This window comes from Myzus persicae, unplaced genomic scaffold (genome assembly GCF_001856785.1).
Source record: "Myzus persicae strain clone G006 unplaced genomic scaffold, MPER_G0061.0, whole genome shotgun sequence".
NCBI classification, from domain to species: domain Eukaryota; kingdom Metazoa; phylum Arthropoda; class Insecta; order Hemiptera; family Aphididae; genus Myzus; species Myzus persicae.
Window position 1 is genome coordinate 157729 of NW_019104455.1, and position 14402 is coordinate 172130.

The 14402-nt window shown below is 28.9% G+C and overlaps 1 protein-coding gene and 1 pseudogene across 1 annotated transcript; both read right to left on the reverse strand.

Moving 5' to 3' along the window:
• Nucleotides 1-577: 577 nt before the first annotated feature.
• LOC111042277 (RNA polymerase II degradation factor 1-like) lies at nt 578-2163 on the reverse strand. Its single transcript, XM_022326825.1, has 2 exons — nt 2152-2163; nt 578-2079 (listed from the first exon to the last, which is right to left on the reverse strand). The coding sequence occupies exons 1-2, from the start codon at nt 2161-2163 to the stop codon at nt 658-660; spliced, it is 1434 nt and encodes a 477-aa protein (XP_022182517.1). The 3' UTR covers nt 578-657.
• A 7842-nt stretch (nt 2164-10005) lies between these two features.
• On the reverse strand, nt 10006-12010 carry LOC111042298 (annotated as a pseudogene).
• Between the last annotated feature and the right edge of the window lie 2392 nt (nt 12011-14402).

Below are 14402 nucleotides of genomic sequence, written 5' to 3' on the forward strand. Positions count from 1 at the left end.
CTATTATAGAGAAAAATCAGTTACTGGCGCCACTAACTGCATAATGTCATTAAAATTTAAAGGTAAGTACAATAAGTGTAATTACTTATAACTTGTAATTGTAAAATTATAAATGTTATATAGTGTTTTAGTGTCTCGTACATAATATTGTTATAAAACTATCAACCAAAAATTATTAAACGAATTAACGTATGTGAAATAATGAAATTCATAATGAATACATAATTAAGATGATATAATGCATTATTAACCCATTTACTTGGCTTTTTTGTTCTGAAGATTACAAACATTAAATTGTTTCACTTAAACAAAACCATCATATTGTATGAACTTTAAAATTTTAGGTGAATAATTGAGCAATTATAAAAAATTTATTGACAAATTGAAGTATTTCAACATTTATTTTAAAACCAAGTAAACATAAAATATTTTAATAAATATTTTTTTTTAATGGAATATTCACCCAAACACAAGATACACACCGTAAAGTGAAAACCTGCCAGCTGAAATAATACCGAAAATAAATACTTACACTATACAATAAAAATAGTAAATATACGTATACTGTAATAATAATAATAAATAATATAATATATATACTGTTGCATTATCGCGGTAATGATAATACTGAATATACTGCACTATTATGTGTAACTTCTAAGCGATGACTCGGAGATTGCTGTAATCAACTTTTCGTTGTTGTCGGGGCGTTGGTGTTGATTCAGGATTGTAGATGACCGATTCCTTCAATGGGGCTTGTGTGGTGGATATGACAACCACTGACGACGATTGGGTCGTTGCTGGCTGTTGGACGCGTGGTTGTTCGGTGACGGTGACCTGTGCGGTGGGCACGGTGTAGTACTTTTGGAATTTCGGTTGGGCGGCGGCGACGTATGAGTTATTTACTGGACCGGTGGCAGAAACGGTGGCTGGTTTTTGGATATTGTATTGATACCTGGGTGCTGGACCGCCGAATCGCTGTCTGTAGTCTTGTCGACCCTGGTCTGGAACGGCATACTGTTGTTTGTATACCTGTTGAGCTGGAGCACTGAATCGCTGTGTGTATTCATGTGGTATCAGAGCTGTTGCCACGAACTGCTGTTTAAATTCTTTTTGAGCTTGAACAAGTGCAGCAAATTGTTGTCTAGACTCCAGTTGGGCTTGTGCTAGGTCGGCGAACTGTTGTTTGTACTCTAGTTGAGCTTGAATTGGGACGGCGAACTGTTTTTTAAGTTCTTGTTGGGCCTCATTAAGAACAGCGAACTGTTGTTTGTACTCTTTTTGAGCTTGTGAAAGGGCGGAAAACTGTCGTTTATACTCTTGTTGGGCCTGTGCAAGCACGCTGAACTGATGTTTCAATTCTTGTTGAGCCTCAACTGGTACAGAGAACCGTTGTTTAAGTTCTTGTTGAGCCTGGCTAAGTGCGGCGAACTGTTGTTTATACTCAATTTGAGCCTGTTCAAGAGCAGCGAACTGTCGTCTGTACTCTTCTTGAGCTTGAGCAATGGTGTCGACATGTCTGTACTCTTGTTGAGACTGAGCAGCGTTGGCTGCAGAAATGTCTTGTTGGGTATGAGTTGGAGTGGTGAACTGTTGTTTGTAGTCTGGTTGCACTTGTGCTTGGATGGTTGGCTGAGATGGGATGACTTCCGGTAAGGTGGCTGAGTACGATTCCTTTGTGATAAATTGAGGTTCAGCTGACTGTTGAGTGGCTGCTACGTAATATTGTTGATTATCCTGGTTGGCACGGTTAGAGTTTGTAGTATCGATTGAGTACTGCACTCTAAAGTTTTCAAACGGTGTTTCGTATGATTGAGCTAAATTTTGTTGTTGTACAGCATCTTGGTAAGGCTGTGACTGTCGAGGGACTTCCAAGTTTGAAGACGATAGTTTATTAGGTTGATTTCCGATGTCCTCGAATTTAGTCTGTGACGGTTGGACAGCTGCTGGCAACCCCTGGAAGGGCCCTTCCGGTATGGTGGACGGAAAGTATTGTGACGGTAAACCAGCGCTTAGTTGTTGTTGTTGACACAAGCTCATACCGGTGACAGCGAGCACTATCAGCCCGATGGAGAACATCTGTCGGTGGAAGGGAGTATAAGTATTTTTGAACGTAAATATTTAAGTAAAAATTTATTTTTGAACACTTACCTTGTATGCCATTTTTGGTGGTTTTTATAAGTCTCCTGTGTACTGGGTATGAAGTGCGTATGCTCTGTGAAGCTCGATCGAAGACGACTGATACATTTTACGAACATCAAAAGGGTTTATATATGTTCGTACTTCACGGTAATATCATTGTGAGTCTAATCGGGGGGACCTAATCGATAATTAACAGTTTTTGTTAATGAGATACAGACAGTGTATACTGTTAATATATAGGGATACACTAATAATAAATTAATATTTTTCATTGAATTTACGGACAGTATTATTTTAATTTATATTTTTTTTGTTTTATAACCTCGTCTGCTTCGAACAGTATTAGTATCAGCTTATAAACATAAGCGAAATAATTTTAAATAATAATGATGTGATGTTTGCATTCTGTGACTTTTTTATGGGCTGTACAAAACATTTGGAAATCGAATTGTTTCTCCTAGGCGTGTTTTTAAGAATATTTAATGTTACGAAATATAGTAGAGAACAATATGGATGTATTTTATTGTTTCATATTTTAATTTATTATTTTACTACGACTATTGGTGAACATAACAGTATAAATTATTATAAATTATTAAATGAAATAACTAAAATATTGATTTTATCAAATATTTGGTTAATTTTAATATTTAATAACAAAAAAAAAATATTAGTCACTTTTGAAATAATCAACATCACACATTAAAATATTTTAAAAAAATATTTAGAGCAATAGATATGTATTCAATATAAATTCTCGAAAATACATAATTTTACTTTAAATTAGTAACTTATTATACTAATAATATTTATAATAATATTATACATAGTATATTAATGTTTTATTTTTTTAATATTTTTTATTATTTATTGGAAAAGATCCAATATAATATAATAACTGACAACAAATTATTTTATTTTATTACAAGGTTCCTTATAGGTTGTTGTTAGTGAAAATTAAAAAGAAGTTGAGAGTAAATCTAAACAACTTTTATGAGCGTTTAAATTTAAAATTTCGACAACATACGTAAAAATCACAACAATTTGCAAAATTGTTTCGAGTTAGGAATTCATAAAAATTTTTTTTTTCATACCTAAGATTTGAAAATGTATTACACGATTCCTTATAAATTTATCTACCCTTTTTATAAACGTTTAAAGTTGAAATGTTTTCAACATTAGATATTCACTAGATTTCTCATTTAGTGATTTTCTTATTTAGTTGTAATTTAAAAACGACTCGTTTTTAACTGTTAACAGACATTTTTCATAATCATTTTTTTTTCCATAAATGTCAATTAAATTTGTAAGGTCAAAAAGCATACAAATTTAATACAAGACTATTGATATATTATTACAATAGCAGTTGAAAAATATTAAAAAACACATGCTCAATTTTTTTTATAAGCATTTAAAGTTCAAATTTCTACAACATTTCTCAAATTGAAAATTGAAAAATGACTTTATAACTAAACATTTATTTAATGTTCAGCTTGTATAGCTAAGGATTGAAAATTTAAATTAAGGTTCTACGCAAGTAGTTAATTCTGTAACAAAAAAAACTAAAAACAAAAACATAAACACAGCTTTTTTTATAGTTATTTTAAGTTCATTTTTATTCAAAATTACCTATTGACACAAAGAATATCGAGTTTAGTAATTTTTTTGTAATTCGGTTACAGAACAGCCTAATTTCACATAAGTATATAATATAATATTTTTCCAGCATTAATGCTAATTTAAATCATAATTTTGAAGTGTTATGGGTTCTCTTCTTTTACGTTTTTGACTTTGCACTTTAAAGAAAACAAAAAATGATAATAGTAATAAATAACCACAATGAATTTATCATATTCAGATAATAAAATCTAAAAAAGTGATATTAATTAAATAATATGTTAAAGTTGTTTCTAACCACCCTCCTGTAGTTAGTGTTGTTCATACTATATTATCATTCTCATCACATAATTCTTTTACTTTAATCCAAAATATACAGAATGCATCATTGGAACGTAAATTGTTAAATGACAATATAACACTTTTTATCACATTTACAGATTTACCCAACGTAGCCGATTTGCTTTGAAGCTGCTGACTTAAAACATTTATGATTGATAACACTTCATAAAGTATGAATAATAATATAACAAAATCACTGCTTTGTATTGAATTTAAAAATGTAAAGAATTGTTTATTTATTTATTTTATACATAATATTAAAGTAATTATATTAATTTAATACTTGTAAGTTAAGATATGGGTTGTTAATTTTTCATGAATAAAATTTAAAATGTCTAATTATACCTCTTTGTCATATTGATCTTCAACTTCTTCTTGGATAGTAGCAACATTTGTTTATAATTATTAATAATTGCTTCACAGTTCTTATAGCGACAAATCCAACAGGTATCACAAATTCGCATTACTTGGCCTTTTTTAAGACCAAGTTGTGTTTGGATATCAAGTACAGTGTCTAGTTCAGCACTTTTAGATGGTCAAGAAAAATTGACATAAGTTGTTTCTAATATACTCTTAATACTCTTTGGCCATTCTATAAATAAAATGTTTTTCATTGACAATAGTTAATAGTTAATACCTACTCACTTTCTTTTAAAATGAATTACCTTTATTATTTTGGATACATCTAAAACAACTAAATTAAGTTGATGAGCCAGTGTGTATATAAGGTTGTTGGATATTGCTTTTGCGCTTGAGCTTGTACTCCATTTAGATGACCGGACATGATACTACCTCCATTGTAAGGTTGAAGCACTATATGAACAATTTCCATGTTTATATTTTGTTCTTCAAAGTATTGCATTATAGCTGAATAAATTTGTGTTGAATTTTGGCTACTAGAAACGTCTATAAAACCCAAAAAAACTTTCAAAAACTTTCAATCCTACAGCATATTGTGTACATAATGAGAGTAGTTCTTCTTTTTAATTCCTAAGAACATAATTAGCAATTATTAATTACATAACCCTTATTGTTTCACAACATGTTTTTACTTTAATAATATTTATTATAATATGTAGAATGCACCTTGATTAATATTGATTCATCATTCTCATATTACCTACTAAAGGCAACACCTTGTTTCCCTAAGAGCAACACTATGTGGATTAGATTTGAAATGTACAGACAATTTTTTCTAATTTTTTCTTTGTGTTGATGATAATTGAGCTACAACAGATCTTTTTGATTTACTTGAATAAAAAGATGAACATTTTGTAACATGTAATGTGGCTAAGAGTAATATTGTGTTTTTTTAATCGTTCACTCACAAAATAATTATTACAATACTTTGATAAAAATAAAATAATAATAATTGCTTGAATAATTGGTAAGCATATTTTTAAAAAGATTGAAGGCAACAACTTTAAAATCAAATTTATGTTTGTTTTTAAATAAATATTGTTTTATAATATTTATATATAATTATATATTTAAAAAAAACAGTCACTGTATCAATTCAAAGAACTGAAGAAATTTAATTTTGATTCATACATTTTCGACTAATCAATATAAAAGTTAATATATTTACTTATCATTAAAACTACCTGTAGAAGTCAAAGTTATAAAGTAACACTGTTAATGAATCATATTTAAATTTAACTATAACTTTTAATTTATTATAATCATTAATTCAAACGTTAATACCTAACACAATGATGAATTAAAGCTATAAAATATAAACATTTGCTTTTTGACACTTGTTAAATTCATTTTTGGTCCAAGTTTCTTCATTTACACCGTGTTCACCAAATATTCTACGAGGAAAGCAGAATGCAGTCTTTTTTATAACTGTACTCTAACTACTGGTATTCCTTGAAGTATATACTACTAAAAGCCTTTTTTTGCTGACCAAATTGCGTTCTGGCCTCTAGGATATATCTACTTAATATTTAATTAGTAAAAACCAAATTGTAAAAAATAAATTATGAATTAAATATTGGCAAAACGATACCTTATGTTGTCAAGGTTCCGTTCCCAAATAACCCATGTTATTAATCTCAATAAATGGAAATTTCAAAGGTGTTTACATCAGTCTATACAAATATTTTGTTATTTATGTAAATAAATTAAATAAAAACATTTAAAGATATTAAATGTTAAAACTATAAACTATTGTCACTAATGCACATTAGTACTAACGTGAATACTAAACTACACATTATTTTTGTTTCACATATATCTTCAAATTGTACTTACGACTACTACATTATTCGATGAAGAAGAGATCCTATCTGGGTCGTCCATATTTTCACCACTTCAATCAATTTCATTTTGTTTTTTTTTTGTTTTATTCAATTTATTAAATATACTAAATATATTTAAACACGTTGTATGTACAAAAAATAAATATAAATCACATTAACAGACAAACTAAGTAATGGAATCGACTATCTTCGATTATAGTAGTATAGTACTACACTGTGATTGTCTAATGTCTAGTGTCTACTACTAAGAATAAACGGATGAAATGTCAAACTAAATAGTATTAGTTTATTAATATCATTATTTATATACCAGTAGACAGTAGGTATACAAAAATAAAATCCTATTCAGTATTTCATTAATAAACAGCCAAATAGGTACTAAAAATAAACTTGAATTAAGTCAGCTGATAAGATAATATTATATTAACATGCGCTATAAATAGGAATAACATACTAACATTACAAATGCAATTACCCAATATTGTATACATTAATATAATAGCATAAGTTACGTATGATAGTGGAATTAGTGCATTAGCTTTACCAATACAAAGTGGAATAAACTCATTTTTATAAACTCAAAATTACACTTTTAACTATATTTTTAGTTCATAATAATCTAAAGGTGCTAATTAAGGACTAAGGGGTGCTAAGCACCCCCTGGCTCCTCGTATGTGTGCCAATAAATGATAAGTATGTAATAACAATATAAAATATCCTAGATTGACATGTCGTCTCCGCTCAGAATTGTTATTCGCTTTTCGTTTTTCGTATGCAATGATATTATGTCATTGAATTCAAATTTAATACCACCCATTACAGATACCCTCTAGACAATTAATGTACAACAGAGCGACATCAACTGGACATTGGAGGGGGGTGGAGAATGCAACTTTAAAATTAAAACGTTGGTACCTACATTTAAGTTTTGAAATTTTGTGATTTCGAAATAGGAAGAGCCGGTCGGAATATAGTTTTTCCGGGCCGAATAGTTGCCCCTAAATTACATTATAATACAAAAATAATAAACATTATTATAAAGTTATAGCAAATAGTTCTAACCATTTAACGACATTGCAATTCTAAATGTTATTCAATGAATTGTGGGATTTATGTTTGTAGAACATTTTGTATGAATTCTGCAATATTTATACAACTTCGGTTGATAAAGATTTAACATAATAATATGGTTGTTCTAAATTTCTAAAACCTATTTTTTATGTCCAAGAGTAACCGTCTTTAAAATTTATTTATTTATTTTTCTATTCATCGTGTATTATTCATATGTTACACAATACATTATATTGTCCAGGAAAAATACTTCATATTTACACTTGAGTAAAAAAAAAATTTTGAATCAGTAAGTCAGACATACATTTCAAATAGATTAAACAATTAATGCCGTGCATCGGTTCACATTAAACAACAAATGTTTATTTTTGAATACTAAATTAAATTTATTATGTTAATATAAAATTGTTCTATGTTAAGTATTATGATAATTTTTTTAAAAATATCAAGTAATTTACATTATTGATTGTTTATTATTTATTATTGATGATTTATATAATTCAAATGCACATATTTAAGTATAAAATCTCCCCTCTATATATCTCCCTTTTATTTAACAACTATGCCTCGGATCAACCAGTTTTGCAAGACACTTTAGTTCCCGATTCCGCTGACAATACAGCTATAATTTCAATCCATGAAAATTCCCTAATAGCCTCTGATAAACTGCAAACTAATCTGAATCTTATTTACTTTTTACTTGTAACTCCAAAACAAATAATAGTAAAAACATGAAATTCGCACTGAATATTTATGTTATCAATTTCAATATACTATAACGTTTTCAAAATATTAATTTTTTGAGCTATTTACAGATATAAGACAATTTTGATTTTTATTAGTTTTTTTTAAAATTATTGCTGATATTGAATACAACATTCTTCATAAGTAATTTTAATAGCAGTTGATAAATAATTAAGATCCACAGGCACGTTTATTTTTTAGAAGTATTTAAAGTTCAAATATTGAGAAAATCTAGAAAATTTTGAAATATTTTTTTGTTGAAAAAATGCCAAATGTTCATTTTTTATAGCTAAGTTTTAACATATTAAAAGAAGGTTCTTAATGAATAGTTTATGCTGTAACCAAAAAATCTTAAAATACATAAAAACACAGATCTTTTTTACATACATTTGATGTTAAAATTTGTACGAAATTACATATTACAACAAAGAATAACGTTTTTAGTTATTTTATTGTAATTTAAAAATATTATTTGTGAAACTTTTAGAGTAAGCACACCATTATATGTTATACAAGCAAAGACATTTTCAAATGCGTTATTTTAAGAAAATATGAATTAACCTGCTGTTGTACGAATGCTAACAGTAAAATAAATTACTTAAATCACAATAATATCATAAAATATACTCAGTAATATTGTTGGTTGACAAACCTTCACTGTCTTCGCTAAGTATCGTTTTTTTTATACTTATTACAAGAGTTTTAAATTTTCCCTTACTATTATAATGTCTATATAAATAAAACATGTAAAATAAATTCACATGTTATTTGCCACCGGCATATAATTATGATTGCTACTATATAGAACAATATCAACAACTGTAAATGCACAGGTACGTAATTAACATTTTAAACTAAGAATCAATTATATAAATTATTAAGTGTTATAAGTTATAACTCATAATTTGTTATATATGCTGTTCCTTGAACATAATGGATAATGATGCTATGAAACTAACATATTATTCAATGTTTTTTTTTTTGTTATTTATACAAAAATTATTAATCGATTTAATGCAAGTGGAATTCATAATCAAAAAATAATTAACGTAATAATAATGCATTACTTAGCCATTTCATTGGCACTTAAATATGTTTAATTAGTGGATTTATTATTATATTATATAAATTACATAACGTAAGCTATACAATGTATGTGATTTCACTGATGGGCATGTACTTCAATATTATGAGTGATTAAAATATTAAATATTCTATAATACACTGCATTGAACTATTACACACCATGTTCTGGTCCACGCACCGCCGGTTTTAAAGATTACAAACATTTCAAACTGTTTCCCTCTAAACCGAGATTTTGCATAAACGCTTTTTACCATAGGTAATATTTTTCTCATTACATATAAAACCAATCATTATATTTTATACCATACTTCCATTATCTCATGATATAATATTATTTAATTATGATTTTTGTATCTTGCTACATAGCACATTATATAATATTTAAATATTTTTATGTTGTGGAAAAAAATATTCATAATTATATTATATTAATGCAGTAGTGCTGTATAGACAAACGAGTCTCAATAACCATGTGATGAAATTAAATGGTTTTCTACAGTTATTAACTAAATAATTATACGAATAATTGTAAAAATTGTAGGTGCATTAAAGACTAATAAATTATATTGATATAAAAATTTCAATATTTTAACATTTATTTTAAAACCAAATAAACAACAAACATTGTAATAAATAATTGTTTAATGGAATATTCACGCAACACGATAAGCACACTGCAAAGTAAAAACCTGCCAGCTAAAGTGTGCGGCAATAATACCGAAATAAATAGCTACCCTATATAATAAAAATACATGTTGAAATACAAATACTGTAATAATAAATAATAATAATAAATAATATAATATACTGTCGCGTTATCACGTTAATGATTACACTGAATATATACTGAACTATAATGTGTGACTTCTAAGCGATGACTCGGAGGTTGCTGTAATCAACTTTTCGTTGTTGTCGGGGTGTTGGTGTTGATTCGGAATTGTAGATGACCGATTCCTTCAATGGGGCTGGTGTGGTGGATATGACAACTACTGACGACGATTGAGTCATTGCTGGCTGTTGGACGCGTGGCTGTTCGGTGACGGTGACCTGTGCGGTGGGCACGGTGTAGTACTTTTGGAATTTCGGTTGGGCGGCGGCGACGTATGAGTTATTTACTGGACCGGTGGCAGAAACGGTGGCTGGTTTTTGGATATTGTATTGATACCTGGGTGCTGGACCGCCGAATCGCTGTCTGTAGTCTTGTCGACCCTGGTCTGGAACGGCATACTGTTGTTTGTATACCTGTTGAGCTGGAGCACTGAATCGCTGTGTGTATTCATGTGGTATCTGAGCTTTGGCCACGAACTGCTGTTTAAGTTCTTTTTGAGCTTGGATAAGTGCGGCGAATTGTTGTTTGAACTCCAATTGAGCTTGTGCAAGGTCGGCAAACTGTTGTTTGTACTCTTTTTGAGCTTCGACAAGGGCGGAAAACTGTTGATTATACTCCTGTTGGGCCTGAGCAAGCACGCTGGACTGTTGTTTCAATTCTTGTTGAGCCTTTACTGGGGCATCCAACTGTTGATTAAGTTCTTGTTGAGCCTCTTGAAGAGCGGCGAACTGTTGTTTATAATCATTTTGAGCTTGTGCGAGGGCCGAAAATTGTTGGTTAAACTCTTGTTGAGTCTGCGCAAGCACGCTAGACTGTTGTTTCAATTCTTGTTGAGCCTTAAGTGGTGCAGCAAACTGTTGATTAAGTTCTTGTTGAGCCTGGCTAAGTGCGGCGAACTGTTGTTTGTACTCACGTTGAGCCTGTTCAAGAGCAGCGAACCGTTGTTTGTATTCTTCTTGAGCTTTAGCAAGGGAAGCCAAATGATGATGTCTGTACTCTTGGTGATGTCTGTACTCTTGTTGAGCCTGAGCGTTGATGGCAGAGATGTCTTGTTGAGTTTGAGTTGGGGCGGTGTACTGTTGTTTGTAGTCTGGTTGAACCTGAGGAGAGATGGTGGCTGGGATGACTGATTGTAAGGCGGTTGAGTACGATTCCTTTGTAATGAATTCAGGTTCGGCTGACTGTTGAATGGCTGGCTCGTAATACTGTTGATTATCCTGGTTGCCACTGTAAGAGTTAGGCGTATCGATTAAGTACTGCACTCCACTGTTTTCAAACGGTGTTTGGTATGATTGAGCTAAATTTTGTTGTTGTACAGCATCTTGGTAAGGCTGTGACTGTCGAGGGACTTCCAAGTTTGAAGACGATAGTTTATTAGGTTAATTTCCGATGTCCTCGAATTTAGTCTGTGACGGTTGGACAGCTGCTGGCAACCCCTGGAAGGGCCCTTCCGGTATGGTGGACGGAAAGTATTGTGACGGTAAACCAGCGCTTAGTTGTTGTTGTTGACACAAGCTCATACCGGTGACAGCGAGCACTATAAGCCCGATGGAGAACATCTGTCGGTGGAAGGGAATATAAGTATTTTTGAACGTAAATATTTAAGTAAAAATTTATTTTTGAACACTTACCTTGTATGCCATTTTTGGTGGTTTTTATAAGTCTCCTGTGTACTGGGTATGAAGTGCGTATGATCTGTGAAGCTCGATCGAAGACGACTGATACATTTTACGAACATCAAAAGGGTTTATATATGTTCGTACTTCACGGTAATATCATTGTGAGTCTAATCGGGGGGACCTAATCGATAATTAACAGTTTTTGTTAATGAGATACAGACAGTAAATATATGGAGACATGTTCCTACTGCTCATTTTAATAATATATTAATATTGGCATATTGCTACATAGAATTGTCGTACAATCCGATTTTCAACTATATATTATTTGTTTTAGAACCTTGTCTGCCGGCAAAAGTAGCATATAAACATAAATTAAATGGTGTAATAATAGTGATGTGCCGATTGCATTCTATAACTTTTATGATAGACATACAAAACATCTGCATACGTTTTGAATATGTTTGAAACTTTAAATTTGAATTGTTATTCCTAGGCGTGTTTTAGAACATTTTATTTTATTAATCAGTGTCCAATATGAATATTTTTTATTGTTTCACATTTTTATATTTTGGTTTGATTCTTGTTTAAAGTAAAGTCATTAATTATTATAATTTATTAAAAAAAAAATAACCAAAACTTAGATTTTTATAATATTTTTTTATTACATACCTATTTAATTTTAAATATTTATTAACAAAATGATATGTCCGTTATTTTTTCAAATAATCAACATCATATTTTTAAATGTAAAAAAATATATTTAGATTATAAAATACTGGTAATTTTTCATGAAAAAAATTTTCATTTTAAATTAAAAAACTAATTCTATTGACAATCTTTATAATAATAAACTTAGTATCTTTATTATTTATACTTCATATTAAAATATTTATTGTAACTTTTTAAACAATATAAATTTATAATACCTAATTATTTGTTTCTATGTGTAGATTTTTCATTATAGTACGTTCTTGTAAATAATTTATAAAATTAGTTTTAAATTATATTAAATTTAACACAATTCCTATAAATAATTATACAGACCACATTATAGTGATTTGCGTTAGAAGACACCGATTGTTTATTTAGTTATATTTTATTTGCAATATAATAATTAGAATTTATAGAACATTATTTGAAGTATCTGTTAATAAAATATTTTATGAATTATTTATTTGCTACTATAGGTAATGTACCTATAGTTAAACTTATTTGATATCCAATGGCTTGAATACGAAATTCATTTATCATTTTAAACCATATTTATAGAAATTATTGATTCAATCAAGTCTATAAATGTATGTCCTTATGAAACTTTTTAAAAAACACACCATAAGAAGTTAAACAAAATTGACTTTTACTTTAACATTATTATAATTTAATATTTAATATACATGTGCCTACGTTAACTAAGTACATAATTTAAATACTTTCAAGTTTAATTAAAAACAATTTGTGAAGTCATTCTTTTGTAAAGAAAATTTAGAGTGCACTTTTGTATTGGTTAGGTCGGGATTCTGAAAATATTTGTCACTTTAATACTTAAGTTTTTTTATTATATATTTATATTTCAATTATTAATTAATTTTCTAATAGTATACCTACGGTCGACTAAACTAATTTTTGCCAAAAACAAATTGCATACATTATAAAAAAAATATTTTAAACTTATTTCATGTACTACTGGCTGTTATTACGTACCTATAAGTCAATATACGTAAGTACCGTAGGATGGTAAGAATAGCTTCGTAGCCTTCGTTGTATAAATATTAATAGCTATGAAAATGAATCTAAATATTTTTTAAATGTCATTGTGTATGGTGAAAAATAATAAACGTTATAACAAAAAGTTGTAGGCCCCTGCTAATAGTATTTTTTGAATAATTTAAAAATATTACGACAACACAGCTATAAGTTAAATTTTTTAAAAGATGCCCATTAAAATTTCAACATTCATTGCCTAGTATAATTTTTTATCAACATTCTTTGAAAACAAATTAAAATTTCAATGAATAAATACCTAAAAATTAGTCTAATGATAAATAATATAATGTTTCCAGTTTCTATGAGTAATATATTTTGAATAATGACAATATAACAAAAGAGGTTTAAGTTGAAATCGTTATTTTACGTAAGAATATTCAATGAAGTCGAAATTTGAATTTGAATTCCTCATAAATACTGTGTGAATATATACGATATACATAACATAAACGAGACATTTCATAATATATATATTTTAAAAAAAGTCAACAATTTTGAATACCTATAAACTATAAATAGCAAAAAATTATTTTTTAATTTGTATAACTTGTCTAAATAATGATAATATACAAATTTGGTGAAAAATACAACTACTACAATTTATTATTTTTTGAATTACTAAAATAAAACAAAATTGATTTTGTTTAAAATTTCCTGTTTTCCTTAATGGTTTTTTCCCCGACTATTGTAGTAATTACTAAGAATTTTTATTTTTTATTCCCCAAAGCAATAACTCGATACAATTTTTTACCAGAACCACGCTCAGAGTTGTTGATTGAAGCAGTTTCTACTACTGGAAAAATAGTGTCTTCGAACTAAATAAAAATCCACATAAGTATTATTGTAAAGCTAATACATTCATCTACCTCTATCATACCTAAAACAAAACATATTAAAAATTGAAAATTGCTACTTTTTTTT